The 20205-nt window shown below is 42.7% G+C and overlaps 1 protein-coding gene across 3 annotated transcripts in view; it reads right to left on the bottom strand.

Moving 5' to 3' along the window:
• Window positions 1-5545: 5545 nt before the first annotated feature.
• Window positions 5546-20205, bottom strand: part of adam12a (ADAM metallopeptidase domain 12a) — a 445440-nt gene continuing 430780 nt past the window's right edge. For all 3 annotated transcript variants that reach the window (XM_078564869.1, XM_078564868.1, XM_078564867.1), the window contains exon 23: window positions 5546-7095. In XM_078564869.1, coding sequence (XP_078420995.1) covers window positions 7044-7095 — 52 coding nt within the window. In that variant the 3' untranslated portion in view covers window positions 5546-7043. The remainder of the gene's footprint in view (window positions 7096-20205) is intronic.

Here is a 20205-nt window from a genome sequence, read left to right on the forward strand (position 1 = left end):
GATACAGAACTGCTTTCTTCCCTGCAGTGGATTGTATTCTAATAGATTGTTACGATATTGGTTTAAACACCTGATTCTGCTATTAGATTTGTAAGGTTGTTTGAAAGTCAAAATAAAAAGGACAGTGTTAGCTTCTGAGTAACAACTTCCAATTCCAACTATTTATTAAGTAAGTTGCTGTGTATAAGGAAAGTTGAAACATCCTTGGCTTGCTTCTGTGACTCGCAAGATTATTCTAAATGCTCTTTAAGAACAATATGGTGGCAGACCTCAATTTTTCACAAATATGTGATAAATAGAAATGTCAATCAATATTTCATAGATATAACGCAAGTATGGAAGGAGAAATTTTTGAAGTCCTTCTTTTGTTAATACTGCTACAATTTCACACTGACAATGTTGTATGATGCTGTATATGCCTGCATGCCAATGTAATGTAAAGGTGCTCAGCAGAGCAAAAGTTAACATGGGACTGGAGAATAGCACCACCCATGGTATGACATATAGAGTCATATGGTAATAGACTGAAAGCACCATCTAGAGAGAACAGTCTGGAACCAGCGTGGTTCGACTTAACAACACCATGCATGACAGTAACCTGGGATCTGTAAATAATTAAAGGTTAACAATAAATGGCTCATGTTTAAATATACAAGCCTCAATATCTCATTGTTGAGACACCACCACGCACCATATTACAACATGGATATTAGCGCTATCAGCATAGTACAACACGGTTGGCAGTAGTGGTCACTTCTACAACTAATCACATCAGAGATAGTACCATAATCTGCCGTGGCAATCTGTGGTGATATGAAAGGTGGCAGCTAAATGCATAAACCCAGGACAGCATCCCAAGGTATGAAAAATTACAAGCAACTGAAGCCAAACTAGAGAGACATGCACCTAAGAAGAAAACTTGAAGAAAAAGCTGAAGAAGCTTCGCTATAGCCTTAGAAGTTGAGGAATCTCGCCAGAATGAGTGGACTTTATTGCAAGATGCCCAAGTGATTCAGAGTAATAGGGAAAAAAAAAACTACCTGGACAGATCACAAAGACGGGTGAGCAAAAATAGAAAAATTGCAAGACCCTGAGGAATGCAAAGTCAAAGATCCTGGACAGTTTACAAGATGGTGAGCGAAGTTACAATAAAGAAGCTGTACTTACATTTTCGAATAGGTGGCAATCCCAGGGCTCAGCAGATTGCAGCAGTGGTGGCCAGGTTGCACTGAAGTTTAAAAAAAATCGTCTGGCAGAGTGAAGAGATGAAACCTGCAGGGCACAGTTAAGAAAAAGCAAAACCTGCAGAGTTTAAAAGAAGAAATTGCTGCAGAGTTGACAGCTCGCAACTTTAAATAAAAAGCATGCATCTACAAAAGTTCCCAGGACCTGATGGCCTACATCCCAGGGTCTTAAAGGAAGTGGCAGCAGAGATAGTGGATGCATTGATAATAATATTCCAAAATTCCCTGGATCCTGGAAAGGTTCCAGTGGATTGGAAAAATGCAAAATTCAAAAAGGGAGGGGAGGCAGGAAGTAGGAAACTATAGACCAGTTAGTTTAACGTCTGTCAATGGGAAACTGTTGGAATCCATTTTAAGGAAGCAGTAATGGGGCATTTGGAAATTCAAAATGCAGTCCATCAGAGTCAGCATGGTTTTATGAAGAATAAATCGTGTTTGACTAATTTTCTAGAGTTCTTTGAAGATGTGACAAGCAAAGTGGATAATGGGGATCCTGTAGATGTAGTATATCTGGACTTCCAGAAGGCCTTTGATAAGGTGTTCCACAAAAGAGTAATACACAAGATAAGATCATATGGAGTTAGGGGTAATATATTAGCTTGGATAGAGGATTGGCTAACCAACAGAAAGCAGAGAGTCGGGATAAATGGGTCTTTTTCTGGATGGCAAGCTGTAACTAGTGAGGTGCCACAGGGTTCGGTCCTTGGGGCCCCAACTATTTACAATCTATGTTAATGACTTGGATTCAGGGATAGAAGATACAATAGCTAAATTTGCAGATGACACCAACATAGGTGGGAAAGTAAGTTGTAATGAAGAAATAAGAAATTTACAAATGGATATGGACAGATTAGGTGAATGGGCCAAAATTTGGCAGATGGAGTTTAACGTGGATAAGTGTGAGGTTATCCATTTTGGTCGGAAGAACAAAAAGGCAACTTATTATTTAAATGGAGAGAAACTTCAGAATGCTTCAGTGCAGAGGGATCTGGGTGTTCTCATGCATGAATCGCTGAAAGCTAGTATGCAGGTACAGCAGATAATAAGGAAGGCAAATGGAATTTTGGCATTTATTGCTAAAGGAATAGAGTATAAAAATAGGGAAGTGTTGTTGCAACTGTACAAGGCATTGGTGAGACCGCGCCTGGAATACTGTGCACAGTTTTGGTCCCCTTACTTGAGGAAGGATGTAGTTGCACTGGAAGCGGTTCAGAGGAGGTTCATTAGATTGATTCCAGAGATGCGGGGCTTGTCTTATGAGGAGAGATTGAGCAGTTTAGACCTATACTCGCTAGAGTTTAGAAGGTTGAGAGGAGGTCTAATTGAGGTATATGAGATGCTAAAGGGGATAGACAAAGTAGATGTGGAATGGATGTTTCCCCTTTTGGGGCATTCTAGAACGAGAGGCCATAGTTTTAGGTTAAGGGGTGGTAGATTTAAATGAGAGATGAGGAGGAATTACTTTTCTCAAAGGGTCATGAATCTGTGGAATTCACTACCTCAGAGTACAGTGGATGTCGGGACGCTGAATAAATTTAAGGAGGAGATAGATTTTTAATTAGTAACGGGTTGAAAGGTTATGGGGAGAGGGCAGGAAATTGGAATTGAGGCCGAAATGAGATCAGCCATGATCGTATTGAATGGCAGCGCAGGCTCGAGGGGCTGAATTGCCTACTCCTGCTTCTAGTTCTTATGTTCTTAAAACTCTCGGCGCTCAGGACATTCAGAGTGCAAAGGACCCGCGAAATAAATAAAAACAAGAAAGAATTGCCTTGAAATCAATTTTCTGGCCCAGAAAAGAAATGCTGCAGGATTTTACCTAAAAGAGTTTTTTAAAAAATTAAGCGTACAATTGCCAGAGAGCCCGCCAAAATTGAAAAAGCGCGGAAACTCACCAAAGAAAGCCCAACATCTGCTGACAGCCTGGGTGTAACAAAAATGGTTACTGCACTCAGTCCTAAAGAGGCAAGAAAACAGCCATGGACAGAAAATTGGCAGAGACCCCAGAGAGAGGGCAACTCTGTTGAGGGCAACAAGAGACCCCAGAGAGGGAAAGGGCAACTCTGCCGATGGCATCAAGAGACCCCAGAGACAGGGAAACTCCACTGAGGGCAACAAGAGACCTCAGAGAGAGGGCAACTCCCAATAAAGTGCCAAGGGTAACAAAAGACCGCGGAGCGAGCACAACAAAAGACTCCAGAGAGAGGGAGCCAAAAGACACGAGAGCGAGGGAGACAGATGGCAGTGCAGAGTGAGCAGATGGCTATGAATGAAGGAAAGCCATCTGAGGTAACTCAAAAGAAGCAAAATGTGCAAAAAGTAAATGAAGCTATTCTACAGGAAAATGTTCACATCAGAGCTGAACTGGAAGATTTTGAAAATTCCCGATAAACTGAAGTCTTCAATGAACCAAGGTGTTCAAGATCCGAACAAACAAATTTCAGAGATGATACAAAGGTATCAGGAAGGAATAGCGACTCTCAATTCCACAGTTGGCAAATCAAAGCAAGAGTTGGCAAAGCTCAACTAAATGTACAGCCAGGCAAAACAGCAGCAGAAAAGACACACAAAGAAGTTACGACCCTGAAAAATGTCTTGAAGAGTCAATTTGTAGCCTTGGAAAAACATTAGAAGCTAAAAAGGACATTGAATATTACTTCAGAAAAAGCTGCACTGGAATCATCAGTAGCAACGAAACGATGCACTGAAGCCCAGAGTGAGTTGGCAAGGGGTCAACAGGAAAATAAACAGTTGAAAGAACAACGTATTGTCCTTCAAGATCAAATGCAAAAGGAATGTGTAACCATTCAACAACATGAAGAAATGGAGACTTTTTCAGCAGCAGAATGGAAGCATGGTGGAAGAAATTCGAAGAGACTCTACTGAACTACAGGAAAGCTCAAAATGAAACAAGTGAGCTTCGCAAAGAAAAGGAAAACCTGTTGAAAGACCTTCACATGTTACGAGAATCCCTCAGGACAAAGTTTATTTTTCTGGAAAATTACGAAGAGAAGCAAAATAAATTTAACATCACTCTGAACAAACTGAAGGACCAGTTGGCAGAGGAGACTCAGCAATGTTCCATGTTCCTGGAGAAAGCCAAAAGCTACAAAAAAACAGACTGAAGAGCTGAAGTAGCAGTTGAATGGAAAAGAGGAGGCATTGAAAGTAAAAGCTGTGGAACTTTCCAAGCTTCAAGTGGATAATGAAGCCATGAGTAGCACAATTACAGACCTGAAACAAGTTAAGGCTTCATCGGAGACAGACCTGGCCAACAGTGAAACCAAAATGAAAGACAAGGACAAAGTACTGTTGCAGATAGAAAAAGAAAAGGAAGAGATGAGGTTGGAAAATGCAAATCCGACACTGAAACGCAAGGCACGAGAAGAAAAAGCTGAGCTGAATGAAGATTCATAAGCTTGCAAAAGGATTTGAAAACAAAATAGCGAACAAATGTTTGGCTGAAATTGTGAATCAAGTGGAAATGAAGGTTCCATTTGCAAAACATGTACATCCAGCAAGAACACGGCAGACACCATGGAAAAAGAAAATTTGAGTCCACTCTAGGAATGAACAAAGTGCACATTCCCTTCAGAAGGAATGGAACAAACCCACAGTGGCTGAAAAAAACAGAATGTTGTTAATAAAGAGAAACGCAACTCGAAGAAGTGCAAAAAGTGAATCAAATGGAGCTAACCAAGTACCAGAAACACAGAGCTACTACCATTCCTCACATATGGTAGACCAAGATGTGGAAGAACTATCAAGCCTGAAGACCATCTGAATTTATAAAGTCAGAGACTTGAGATGGGGGAGTAGGGATGGCAAGTAAAGATTGTATTACAAATAGTTAGAAAGGAAAGTTTTCTTTGGAGAAGAAAGGGGGATGTTGTATGATGTATGTGATTGCATGCTATTATAATGTAAAGCTGCTTGGCAGAGCAAGGGTTAGTGTGGGCCTGGAGAATAGCACCGCCTACGGTATGATGTATAGAGTCACGTGGTAATAGACTGAGAGAACAGTCTAGAGAGAACACTCTGCAGCCAGCCTACATGGAGGTAAGAGCACCATGTAAGACAGTAACCTGGAATCTGTAAATAGTTAAAGGTTAACAATAAACGGTTTATGTTTAAACATACAAGCCTCAAGATCTCATCATTGAGACATCTAAAGAACCCATATTACAACAGATAATATCTAAATAAATGTGATTCTATTCTTTATTTTGGTATAAACTTACTAGTGTGATCCCGAAGAATTAAAGCTTATTGATGTACAAAATAACCAGTGACACAAAGGGAAGTATTTGAACACTGAGTTTAGTGAATAATGGACAGTTCACAAGCATAATCTTGAATCAATGGCAGAGGAAAACAAATTGCAGAGGTGTTTCCCCATAAAACCTAAACATACAAGCTTGAACACGCTTAAATGGAATGTTACATACATTTCATTTAAAAATAAGAGCTCTGAGTGGCTAGCTGACCTTCTAGTATATGTAAATGCTACAAAATGTGAGTATAGTTTAATCAATAAACTACATCAGATACTAATAACACATTTGGAATTTTTAAAAATCATTTTACAAAATGGTTGACCTGAAAAGGAAACAATGCAGTGATTTGATTTGGGTGAATTCTGTGAATCAATCCAATCTGTGCTGAATTCCTCATCCGAATCTGATTTTTTTAAATTCCTGCTGCTTAAGAATAATAGCACATTGTGTTTGTTGGTGCCCTAGTAACTTTAGAGCAAATACATTTATTCTGCTTAGTTGCAATTAGGCAGAATGTTTTTCACTGAAAATGATCACAATTATGACACTCAGAGAGTTTTTCCTTTAAGAAAATTCAGCTACTGTAAAAGTGTCTACCACAGTGCACTGCATTGCAATAAATATTCAACATAAATTAATAATTTACACGTACCTGAGCAAGTACACAGCACCATAAGGAGCCACAGCACCAAAAACAGGAGCTCAGAATCCCTTTATCTATCAGTTCTATTATAGTACACAAAATATGTTAAGCACCAACTAATTTGATCACACCATTTGGTGGCGTGAGCTTACCTCTTATTTACAGTATAAGGATGCATTTCAAACAATTGGTCAATCACTATCAACACATGCAGTACTTCTGTTAAATTAAAATGCCTAACCATGTGATTTCACAAGTCACACAAAGATTTGATTGATTTTACGAATGCCATATATGTCCTGCTGTCATACAACACTTAGACAATGAGTGGATCTGATTACATAAAACACAAGGGCATTATGTCCATGTGGTGTCTTTATACAGTGAAGGCACTAATATATTTTGGTGCTTTTACTGTCTAAATAATTTGCTCTGATGACATATTAGTTTAAAAAATGGAATAAAATGCATTTTTAGTGTGGAAGCAGATGTTATACCAGAACAGCCAGTGATATGGTACAATGAAGCCACTACAGCATGTTGCTAAGATTCTTTGTGGTACCAGAAGATAGTGGGTTGGCAGGACCACTTTCATTGTATAAAACATTGATATTCTATGTATCAGCATTTCTCAACTATATACATATAAAGATTATTTCCTCTTCTAGTTAACGGTAAAAGGAATAGCTTGGCATTCACCATAAATTTGCTATCCTTTGCCCATGCCAGTCAAGAAATTCTGACACAGATATGGATATGTAGCAAAACCATTCCTGCTCACAATGCTGGTTAATAAGAGGATACAGTCCATTTAGAATTTTCATATAGTGCAAACGTTTGGTCAGTTGCTGGCAGGTAAAGTTGTTCCGTCATTCGATATCAACAACGTTGGTTAATTTTACTATACTGCTGAGGCTTCTTGGGTGCTGGTCTGAAAGAAAGAAGAAGACTATAATCAAATGAAATTAGAGCTAATCACAGTTTCTTCATGTGTTTGTTTGCTCCTGAATGTTTGATATTGAATACTACTCAATAGACCTGAACTGTATTTGTCTGACATTAGTCTTTCTGCTTTTCAGCATAAACCTTAATCCAGCTTAAATGGGTTAGTGATGCCAACAAGAACAACAATTTGCATTTACATAGTGCTTTTCGTGCAGTTAAATGTCGTAAGGCAATGCAAAGAGTATAAACAGGCAAAAAATGACACTGAGCCAAAGAAGGAACTATTAGGTCAAGCAATGAAAAACTTCGTCAAAGATGTAGGTACTAAGGAGCATCTTAGAAGAAGAGAGTGGGGTAGAAAGGTTTATGGAGGGAATTCCAGGACTCAGGCCCAAATGTTTTAAGGCACAGCCAGCAATGGCGGGGTAAATGAAATGGGGAATGCGCAAAAGGCCAGAGTTAGAGGAGCACCAAAGGGTTGAGTCCTCCAAAGGGTTGTAGGGCTGAGCAGGTTACAAAGATAGGGAAGGATGAGGCCACAAAATTAATATAAGGATGATGATTTAAAAATCATTGGGCATGTCCTGTCTCACAGTAGTTCAGATCCCCCAAATGTAAGGGCACAGCAATATATGCCAGGTGAGTTTGGTCATGGGATTTCTCAACATTGACTCTTGAATCCATGATGTCTCATGGCTTCAGGTCAAATATGGGCATAGAATCCATCAAACAATACTATTGTCACCCTCCCTTAGCTGGTGAATCAGTATTCCTCCATGTTGAACATCAATTGGAGGAAACAATGAGGGTAGTATGGACACAGAATGTACTTTGGGTGTCCATCACCAAGTAGCTCAGTAGTGCCCAATAAGTGCTGTAGGCCATCAGCAATAGCTGCAGAATCATGGTCAGCTGTGTTTCAGTTGTTAACACTCTAGCCTCCAAGTCAGAAGATTGTGGATTCAGATCCAACTTCAGCATTTGAACACAGAAATCTAGGCTGACACTTCTGTGCGGTACTGAGGGAGTCATTGTTAGAGGTGCCGTATTTCGGGTGAGATGTTAAACTGAGGCCCCATCTGTTTCATCAAGTAAATGTAAAATATCCCATAACACTATTTCGAAGAAGAGCAGGAGTGTTATTTCTGATGTCTGAGCCAATATTTATTCCTCAATCAACATCACAAATCATATTATCCATTCATTATCACCTTATTGTTAATGGAAATTTCTGTGTGCAAATTAGTTGTCACATTTCCTACAACAGTGACTACATTTCAAAAGTACTTCAATGGATCTAAAGCACTTTGGGATGCACTGAGGTTGTGAAAGGCACTATATAGATGCAAGTCTTTCTTTTTTCTTTTTATCTCCATAATCTGTAATCTCATAGTCCAACATACTCCTCACTGCTCCATCACCATCAAGCCAGTTGATTAGCCCTAGTTCAATGAGAAGTGTGATGGGCATGCCAAGAACAGTACCAGGCATACCTGAAAACGAGGTATCAAACTAACAAAGCTATAACACAGGACTACATGCAAGCTAAACAAATAAATTTGCATGTGTTATGATCTCAGTGGAGACAAATAACTTGAACTCCCAGTTATTAATCGAAACAATTATGCCATTAGATTTCACATTTTAAACAAAAACCTTTAATGTACAAGAGTTAAACAAAGCAAGTACCACTAACAATGCCGTATTTTGTAAACATTAATTCTTTAAGCCGGACAGTCTCAACAGGCCACGCCCTGTTCTACTTTTATTTCCACCAAAGAGTTCCCTATACTTTACAGGATCTTGAGGGTCCCTTCACTTCTCTTGGGACCAAACCAAAGTGTGCCACAGCATTCAGGAATTCACCTTAATTCTCCTCAATATTCCCTCTATTCTCTGAGGTGTGAGATTTCTTGGGGTCTTCCACCACATCTGGCTAGTCAACCCTCTAACTCTCTTAAGCACATCATAATTTTGGACACCCCAGCTCAAGCGTGGGCCTCACTGCTTTCTTGCTCAGTGACTCTAAAATCAGAAAACATGCTTGGTTTCTGATAGCCCTCAGCTACTGGTTTACTGCCTTTGGCAGATTCTCTCTCTCTGCTTGTCTCAAGGCTGTTTCCAGGCTCTAGCTACTTGCTTCTGTGAGAAAACACATAGATAAACCCAAAACCAAAAAAAAAATCTTCCTTGCAATCTATCCCCATGGCAATGTGGCACATTTAGGATGTACCAAATAAAGATTCAAACCAGTCATTTCCGATTCCCAAACGTGTCTTTTGTCCAAACCTTTCTTTTGATCTGGGGAAACTACATGAATAACTTGTCTCTCTAATGGGGATAAATGCAATCTTAGCAGGCTCATTGGCTCCACTGCGAAGCTAAGAAAGGACCATCTGTTGCTCATTATTTTTACACCTGTAACTCTGATCCCTTTATGTTAGCATGCACTATCCTTTGAATTATAATTACTTTAGGTCTGTCTACCAGTTTCTCAATCCCGGAGTTTTCATTTCTTAGATTTAAAAATTTCAATCCCCAACCTAAAAGTTATATTCCTAAAATGTATGAATCAAGAAATTACATAATCAAAATACATGTTAGGGACACAGTTAAGTGATCCCACAAATAACAGATCAGGTCAAAGCTCTTCTGCCCTACCACACCAGTCATGAATGATGGTAGACAGTTAAACATCTTATGGGAAAAGGCGGCTCCATGAACAGCCTATTCTCAATGACTACAGAGCCCAGCATTTGGGTGCAAAAGATTAGGCGGAAGTGCTCACAACCATGTTCAGCCAAAAGTGCCAGGTGGGTCAGGTTTCTGCTGAGCCCCCAATATCACAGGTCTTCAGCCAATACAATTAATTCCACATGACATCAAGAATTGTTAACTGCACTGGATATAGAAAAGTCAATGAGGTCTTACGACATGCTGGCTGTAGTGTTGAAGACCTGCACTCCACAATTAGTAGAGTCACTCAGAAAGCTATTTCAGTACTGCTACAATACTGGGATCTACCCAGCAATGTGGAAAATTTTCCAGCTGGACATGAACAGCAGGACAAATCCAATCTAGGCAATAATGCCCTCAGCCTACTCCCAATCATTAGCAAAGTGGCACTTACCAATAGCTTATTCAATGAATGCTTCATTTGGGTTTTGCCAGACTATTCATCTCTAGACCTCATTACTGCCTAGGTCCTAACATAGACATGAACAATATTCCAGAGTGACTGCAATCAAGGCAGCATTTGATCAAGTGTGGCACCAAGGAAACCTAGTAAAAGTGAAGTCAATGGATATCATGGAGTAACACAGCAGTGGTTTGAGTCATGCCTGGCCCAAAGGAAATGATTGTGGTTTTTGGAGGCTAGAAGGGGTTCCACAACACAGTGTTCTTGGTGCGCTTATCTTCAGCTGGTTCATCAATGACCTTCTCTCCATTATAAGATTTGAAGTGGGGTTGTTCGTTGATAATTGTCGTGCCCGTTCAGAATTCATCAGGTAATGAAGAAACCTATGCCTGCATGCAGCAAGACCTAGCCAACATTAAGGCTTAGGCTGATAAGTGGCAAGTTACATTTGTGCAACCAAGCTCCAGGCAATTATAATCTCAAATAAGAGAGTCCCAAACCACCTTTCCCTGACATTTAATGGTATTACCATTATCATGCCCCACATCATTAAAATCCTGAGGGCTATTATTGACCAGATATTCAACTGGATCAGCCATATTAATGCTGTGGTTGTTCGATCAAGTCAAAGGCTGGGCGTTTGGTGGCAAGGCTTCTGATTCTCCAAAGCCTCTCCACTTTCTTGGATGGGTGCAGCCTCACGAGCAGGCAACCTACATCCTACATTGACAACCAAGCGCTCTACTTGATCGGCACTCCATTCACTACTCTAAACATCCACTCGCCTCACCACTGCTGCAGGATTTAATAACTACAGGATGCACAGCAGCAAGGCTTCTTCGAAAGTACCTCCCAAACCTATGGCTTCCACCAGCTAGAAAGACAAGGGTAGCTGTCTGTTCCTCTCTAATCCGCCCCATTCCTTCATAATTTTAAATACCTTGTGGGAAGATAGTGGCGTGGTGGTAATGTCACTGAACTAGTAATCCAGAAGCCAAAGCTAATGCTCTCGGGACACTGGTTCAAATCTCACCATGACAGCTGTAGAATTTAAATTCAATTAATGTATTTGGAATTGAAAGTTAGTCTCAGTAATGGTGATCATGAAACTACCATCAATTACCATAAAAACCCATCTGGTTCACCAATATCCTTTAGGGAAGGAAATCTGCCATCCTTACTTGGTCTGGTCTATATGTGACTCCAGACCCTTGGCAATGTGGTTGACTCCTACTAACTACCCTCTGAAGCAAGCCACTCAGTCAAAGGCAATTAGGGATGGGCAACAAATGCTAGCCCTGTCAGTGATACTCACATTCCATGAAAAAATAAAAAAAACCTCTATCAAATCACACGATTTACTAACATAAATGTATCTAGTCTAAATTATTTATTAAAAATAAGTTGTTACCAACAACAACCTGCATTTATGTATTACTTTTAACATAGTGAACAACCCCAAAGTACCTCAGAGAAGGGTAATCAGACAAAAATTGATACTATGCCAAAGATTTTGGTAAAGCAGGTCATCTACTGGTGTCTGCCATCAGACTTGCCCTTGCATGTTTAGGTTTTTACATTTTTAAGGTGGCAAGTTGCTGTATGTATGAACTGATAACAGAGCAACGAGGGACAAGAGTGAAGAGAACAAACAACTGTGGCTCCTTAACCAATCAGGTTGAAGGTTTGTGAATAAAATGTAAGGACTGAGAAGGAAGTGTAAATTAGAATGGGTGATTTCAATGTTAAATCAAGCACAGAAAGAGAAATAAAGAAGGAAAAAAGACTGCATTAAGAGAGAAGGAAAAGAAACAGAAAAAGTACTTTTTTATTCAAAATTTTACATTTTTAAAAATCTCCAGCAACAATTAATACTTAAAAGAATGAGAATCCACACCTACACTAGTGAATTTTCTGTGACAGAGGGCGGTATTGTCTGTGCCCACTAGAGTCGGGCGTGTGCAGTGGCCTAAAGGGGCAATATGGCAAGATGGCAAAAAATGGGTTGCACGACGTCATGAAACTAGTTTGTGATTGTCTGCTCAGCTTGTTGATGTGTATCCCACCATCAGATGTCGGGAATCTCATTGTAATATATCAGTATATCATTAAGGCTAGCCCGCTGGACTCACCCCGCCCGCCACTGGATTGTCCGCCCATGTTGGCGTGATTGCATGCTGACGTGTTTCACAACAGCATATAACAGGCGTGCACTTGGCGGGCTGCACTTTGAGGGGAATTTGGAGGTGAGTGCATAGTAACATTGAGGAGTGCTTGTGAGGGATGCCTATTGTACTTCAAGGTTGAGGCAACTTTGTGGGGGGGTGGTGGGGGGGCGTGGTAAAGTATGCCCTGCGTGGGGTGGGGGGGGCGGGGCAAAGGCAGCACCCTTTGGAAGAAGGGACGTCTGGGGCACCTGACACGCCGTCGAAGAGCCACAGTGAGCCGTCACTGATCGGCTATAGACGGCACTTTTCATTCCTGCAGATGACTAAGAACCAGTGTTGCTGAAGGCTGCACATGTCTAGGGAACTGGTTGGTCACATCTGCCAGCTACTGCAGGATTTGTTGGGGGCACGTGGACATGGAGGGCATCCACTGCCTGTGACCATAAAAGTGACAGTGGCACTCAATTTCTACGCCAGTGGTTCCTTTCGGGCCTCCACAGGTGACCTTTGTGGAATATCACAAGCCTCCGCCTACAACTGCATCCATAAGTTCATGGATGCCATCTTCACGAGGCCACACAACTTTGTACATTTCGCCCGGGACCAGGAGTGCCAGGATGCAAGAGCGATTGGAGCATTTTGCCCAAATATTGGTGCAGAGTGTGATCGACTGCACTCACTTGGCACTCAGATCTCTGTTGCAACATGCGGTTAACTATGTCAACTGCAAGGGATTCCTTTCACTGAATGTGCAGCTGGTATAAGACCATCACAAGTGCATTCTACAGGTCTGCGCACAGTTTCCAGGGAGAGTCCACAACTCCTAGATTCTCAGTCAGTCACAGAGCCCTGACGTCTTCCAGGGTCCACAGAGGCTGCAGGGTTGGCTCCTTGGGGACAAGGGCTACCCGCAGAGGTCCTGGCTGATGACACCCATACGGTGGCCTCAGGCTGCAGCAGAGCGAGGGTATAATGAAGCTCATGTTGCAACTTGCAACTTGGTGGAGCAAATCATTAGGATGCTGAAAACGAGGCTCTGGTGCCTGGACCAGCCTGGTGGAGCCATGCAATATAGTCCACAGAGGGTGTTACGCATCATCATCATCTGCTGCGCCCTTTACAACCTGGTGCTGTAACGTGGAGATGATCTGGCAGAGGAGGAGATGGAGCAGCTGGAGGTCTCCTCTGATGAGGAGGATGTCAACGGCGATGAGGGTGAAGAGGTCCTCGAAGGCGACGATGAGGCGATGAGGCCCTCGCACTGGCTAGACGAGGCAGGACGCACTTGGGAGCCCTCAGAGAGGATGTTGATGACATGCAGTGAGGAGACATCATAGATCCTCACATTGCATCTATATGAACGCTTGACTCCAGTCCGGCTTATGGCAGCGTGCATACTCTCTGTGTGAATGCTCCAGTCATGGAGACGTAGTGAAGGCCCTAATAGTCATGCGATTCCAGGAGAATGATGATGACATGCAGTCAGGACACTCCATAGGTCTTCACACAGCCTCTATGAATGTCTGACTCCTGTCTGGCCAAGGGCAGCTTGTTTATGCTCTGTGATCAGGCTTATATCATAGAGATGCAGCCATGAAACTTTAAAAGCATCTGATTCTTTGTCCACCTTCAGCGTCTGACCCTTTCAGGAACAGTGTCACTGGTCACAGATGCTGAAGAGATGGGGGCCAGCTCCACCTGAAAGGTGCTGAGCACACAGAGAGAATGAGAGAACTCTGTGACGCCTGCCCACAACATTCTGTCAGCAATAACAAGCACTGTCGAGGTGTATGTATATTACCTTCAGTAATGTGTCCAGGGAGTGTGAGGCCGAATGATCACTTTGTTCTGAAGGTTGCACAAAGCACAGGGGAGAGGCCCTGGACTGAGACACCTGCCTTTATCTTGTGCAGATCTGAGTGACAGGAACACTGCTCATTAGAACAAGGAGCCATAGGCAAGGAGACATTCTTGTGAGTTTATTGACAGTGGTGGACGTTATGTACAAGTGATTAACACCTGTGCCCAGGCTCAGTTCATAGCACCCTCGCCTTTGAATCAGAAGGTTGTGGGTTCATGTCCCACTCCCGGAAACCAAGAACTGTGAATGTACTCGAAAGAGTTACAATCTGTGACTGTTGATAACTCGAAAGAGTTACATCTTCTTAACCTTCCTAACCCTGCCACTGCGTCTTGGTGCAACCCGGACATCCACGGCCGAGGTGGAGGCAGCTGGCTGATTGCTACGTCCTGTCTGTGATGACCTTGACGGGCGTCCTCTGGAGGGCCGAGACCTTGAGGGCCCCGGCCTGCTTTCGGGGACCAGCTGTGTGGCAGTGGCACCCTCCTCGAGCTGTGGAGCTAGAGCTGCTGGGATCACAGGAAGAGGGGATTTGAATGGGCTGGACCTTCTGGAATCACCTAGGTGGCCCCAGGGTGTGCACCTGCTGATCCTCCTCTCAATGGGTGCCCAAGGGCTGCTGGCAGACTCCTTGAGGAGAAGGGGTAGCTGGAATGAGATCGAGCTGCCCTGCACCCCTCTTGCATACACACTGTTGGCATCAGCGATGGAGTTCAGCCCATGCAGCAGTCCAAGGGTGATGTCCAGGGCCCAGGTCTCCATGGCAGCTGCCATCCTACCAGCGTTGACCTCAGTGCGTTGGCATTCCAACGCTATTACCTCAGAGTGAAGGTGGACGGACTCCTCCATCATTGCAATCTGCGGAGTGCAGCGGACATCCCTTTCTGGTGTTCCCGAGGTTGCTTTTGCGGCTCCAGTAACTGTGACATGACAGAGTCCACAGGCTCATTATCTGACTCAGACTCAGCAAACTTCAGGCCTCCAGCAGTCCTCTGAGTGCCAGACGGCTGGGAAGTGCCTGCTGCCTCTTGCTGTGGATCAGACAGTGTGATGTGCTCACCAGGATGTGATACCGAGGCTACTCTAAAGCTAGGTCCCACCAAGGTGTGTGTCTCTGCGCTGGTGGATGGTGTGGTTGAGCGCTGCGATGGAACTTCTGGGAGGGTGCCTTCAGAATTCTCTTCAGAGGTTTCTTCGGGACTTGATTGGAGGCCCTGGGTCGTGGACTCTGTCGGCTGTTTGGCAGATGTGCCTGTGAAAGCAGGGAGAGATAATTAGTGCATGGCAGTGGCCTGTGAAACAGGACACATCACTCACGGCATGGTTATCTGATGGGTGTAGCACTGCTGGATCCTCACTTGGTAGAGCAGCACCGACCTCACCGTCAGCACAGGAATGGTCCAGATCATTGCCGGCCAGCTGAATGGCTCTGTTTTCAAGTCCTTGAGGACCTTGATTTCAGGCATTCCTCCATCAGTAAGTGACCTCCCTCCAGCTTGTCCTGCATAAATAGAGATGGAGAGAGCGTAAGCAGGATGCCTGCCAGGCCAGATGATAAATATGCCTGGCCTGTGTGGGTGGGAGTGGTCCCATGGATGGGATGAGGACATTGAAGGTGTGTGTGAGAGAGTGAATGGTGATGTCCTTTGAACTGGCAGTGAGTGAGGGCCCTGTGGATGTGTGATGGGTTTGTGAGTGAGTTGAGAGTGATAAGAAGAGTGACTTAGCCTGGCGGAACGGAGGAGATCATTCATCCTCTTGCGGTACTGGGTGGCTGTCCTCTTTTGCAGGGCGTTGCTGTTGACCACTGCTGCCACCACTTCCCAAGCCGGATTAGTGAGGTTCCTGCTCATCCTGCAGTCAGAGCGGGGATAGAAAACATCACAGTGTGCCTCCGCTGCGTCCAAAATGTGCTTGAGGGATGCGTCATTGAACCTGGGGCCTGCAGTCTTTTTGCCTTTCGGGGCCATGTCTTCTTTGCAGCAGTCGTGGGCTGGAAGCACTGAGAGGTGTGCGTGCAGCTGCACATTAAGTATGGTGCCTGGCGTGATGAAAAGGTTAGGTGATGGTGTGGCAGGTGAATGAGAGCCTGTCTGCCATGGAAATACCATGTTTCCCAGGAATGCATAATTAATGCGGCGGATTTGGGACAATATGGTGTGAAAAGCTGCCATGGCGGCTGGAGGGTTACCCACCTGCTACTGCATTTAGTGCAAATCTGGGATGATTCCACCCAGAGAGGTTGACTGTAGTAATTAACACTTACCATGTCATTGAAAGGGTACTTAAAATGACAAGACTTAGCTTTCTGTAAGTGAGTTTAGTTTGGATATACTGTACAAGTACAGCAATGTCACGGCATTCAATGCAAGTCATCAGTGAAGCAGACAGTGATATGATGCTTTCACAAAGTTAATGGCAGAGGCCTGCAACTTGGACAGCAACTTCTAGATATTCATGGAGTTGCCCCTCACCTGAAAATGCTGCAATATGTGCGCATAAATAACAGGGACTGTCTTCAACTTTATCATCATTTCGAAAACGATAATTGGCCCATTGGACAGGTGACCAAAAGCATGGTCAATGAGACAGGCTTTAAAGAGCAATTTAAAGGAAGAGTGTGAGGTGGAGAGGTTTAGGGAAGGAATTTCAGGCCTCAGGGAGGGAATTTCAGGCCTTAGGGCCTCAATGAATGAAGGCATGGCTGAGAATAGCAGGTTGAAGGAAGTAGGGTTGCACAAGAAATCTAGGTTGGAAGAATGCCGATTTCTTGGGGGTTGTAGTGTTGAGATAGGGAGGCACGTGACCATGGTACAGTAAAATCTTTATTATGCAGCATGCAAGGGGAATGGGTGGTGCCGGTTAATGGAGAGTTTCATTCATTTACCAACGGAATACAGTGCAATACTTGTAGCATCAACGAATATAAAAGTACTCAGGAGGTAAAGAACAGTGTGCTTTTTACTTCTAATCTGCAACAGTACATTAAAACATAAATTAAAGTATAAAATAATACAGCATGCAGGTACTCAAGAGAACTAATCCTCAGCATGTCTTACAACTGTTCCAGAAGATGTAGATGGCGTAGGAGATTGTGGCTAGTGCAAGCCCTGGATGCTGTACTGAATAAATCCCTGATGTCAGCTTGCTTATTTGCCTTCTGCCTTTTCTACACAAGAGTAGAGTGCGGAGTAACAAGACTGCCTTGCAGCAAATTTAATCAGTGCAATCAAATTTAATAAAAGCTGAAGCAGCATTAGCCCAAGTTATTTTCTCCTCTTCATTGAAATTTTCTTCTTCAGGGTCTTTTTCAGTCTCCTTCAGCTTTTGAGGATTCACAACACTCTCCATAATTTCTGCATCACTAAAAGTATGTGTCACTTCAGCCTTCTGGTCAGCTTCAACCCATATTTCTATCTCACTTTCACAAAGTTTGCTGATTGGGTGTGTGGAAGGAGTATCATTCACCATTTCCATAATTTCGGATGATGCGTTTGTTCGAGGGCTTACATTAAATCCTTCAAGATCCTCTTCATCAGAAGAGTCTTCCGCAAACAGAACACCAGGCAACAATTTTCTCCAAGGCCTTCAATGTTATACTTCCACTGATTTCCAGGCACAGGCCATGTTAAAAATTGCATCTTCTATGCCATGAACAGATTGATCGTTCTGTATAGTGCCATTATGATTGATTAACTTTCTCATGAAATCCCTTCTGTAATAATATTTCATATTCTGGATGAGACTCTGGTCCATTGGTTAAATTAATGAGATTACACTGGGAGGCAGGAAATTGGTAAAAATGTTACCACTCACTAACTCAAGTTCATGAGGGTGAGTTTAATTATTGTCTAACAATAGAATAGCTTTGCTATCTTCAGGCTTTCCTATTTTCCTAAAACGTTCCTTCACTGCGGATGAAACCATTCTTGAAAAATGTCTTTGTCCATCCATGCATTACTCTGCACATTGCTAATTACAGGTAACTGTGCAACACCTTTAAATGACCTAGGATGCTTAAATTTTCCAACCACTAAAAGATTTACTTTATGTGCGCCTGCAGCATTTGCACATGTAAGCACTGTAATTCTATTTTTATTCTGTAGGACCAGATTCACCCACACTTGCCAGGGTAGAATTCGGCAAATATCGCCAACATAAGCCAGTTTTGTCCGCATTATAAATTTGATCAAGGGATAGATTATGTTCAACAATTAATTTGTGAGAGAATTCACAATATTTCGCTGCAGCTTCATGGTCAGCCGATTTTTGTTCAGCAGACACATCTAGCTTCCAATGCCGTGACAAAGTTTAAAACACAGAAGCCATCCATCAGAAATTGCACATGGTTCAGTCAATTCCATTCCCTCATGAAATTTTTTTGCCTTTTCAATGAACACTGGGCCGGAGATAGGGACACCCTCCAATGGTTTCAATGAAGAAAGGAAGAGCAAGCATGATCCAGACCTCCCTGTCACTTGCCATTTCAACACTCCACCCTGCTCTCACGGCCACATGTCCGTCCTTGGCCTGCTGCATTGATCCAGTGAAGCTCAACCCAAACTGGAGGAACAGCACCTCATCTTCCGACTAGGCACTTTACAGCCTTCCGGACTGAACATTGAGTTCAACAATTTTAGATCTTGAACTCTCTCCTCCATCCCCACCCCCTTTCCGATCCCCCTTTTTTCCAATAATTTATACAGATTTTTCTTTTCCCATGTATTTCCATTATTTTTAAATGTATTTCCACGCATTGTTTTATTTCTACCTTTTAGCCTATTTCGATCCCTTACCCCCACCCCACCCCCACTAGGGCTATCTGTACCTCGCACATCCTGCTTTCTACCCTTAATGTCACCTATTAGCACATTCCTTAGATAATATCACCACCTTCAATACCTCTTTGTCCTTTTGTCTATGACATCTTTTAGCTATCTCCACCTATCACTGAACCTCTATCCAGCTCTACCTGTCCCACCACCCCCCCCCCCCCCCCCACTTAAACCAGCTCATATTTCACCTCTTTTCTATTCTTCCTTAGTTCTGTTGAAGAGTCATATGGACTCGAAACGTTAACTGTGTTCCTCTCCGCAGATGCTGTCAGACCTGCTGAGTTTTTCCAGGTATTTTTATTTTTGTTTGTCTTTTGTCTTTTGTTTCTGTTGAACTAAAATACTGTATCCATTAAGGCTTAATCAATCCAGGTCTTCAATAAGTGTTCCGAATTCATCATTGAAATGCATATATCGAGCTTTAATTAAAAATGACCTTATAAAACATAGAAGCAGGTCGCTATTCCAGTATGCTGTACCATGCAGCAGTAAGGCACGGGTTCATGCCTGCAATACAAATTTTTAATTTTGGTTGTGTCAGACAGATGTCAAGCAGGGTCTACATGCTTCCTCACAGGGAATAATGCAAACTTGACAAGAAAGTCAACTTTAATGAACAACCCAGCAGTAAGCTCAAAAGTAATACTGGCAGATCATTATAAGCCTCTTGACTGGAGAATGATTTGAGGTAGTCAGAGATCCAAGATTGGAAGGGAGAGAGAAAATAACTCTTTTGAAACCCTAACCACATGAACATCTAGTAAACATCAAACATTGACAGAAACCAGTCTTTAAAAAAAAAACTTCAAAGAGATTCAGATCCCAAAGAACAGGCAAGTTTATCTACCATTTGTACAGTTGTATAACAGAATTTCAAAAATGTCTGGGAGTGGGGAGGGAGGTGCTGATATGTACCACCATTGACTTTTATCAGATATTCAATTTTGGGTTCTAGAATGAGTCCTTTCCACCATGCTTCATGTAAGTCACAGATATTATGACGGGTTCAGTAGATGTAAAAGCACTTCAAAGTCATACATAAGCTCATGAGTATTGTTTTGGTTTTCTGAGAGTGCAACAAATCTGTACAATG

The sequence above is a fragment of the Cetorhinus maximus genome, chromosome 20, assembly GCF_964194155.1.
Source record: "Cetorhinus maximus chromosome 20, sCetMax3.hap1.1, whole genome shotgun sequence".
In the NCBI taxonomy this organism is placed as follows: domain Eukaryota; kingdom Metazoa; phylum Chordata; class Chondrichthyes; order Lamniformes; family Cetorhinidae; genus Cetorhinus; species Cetorhinus maximus.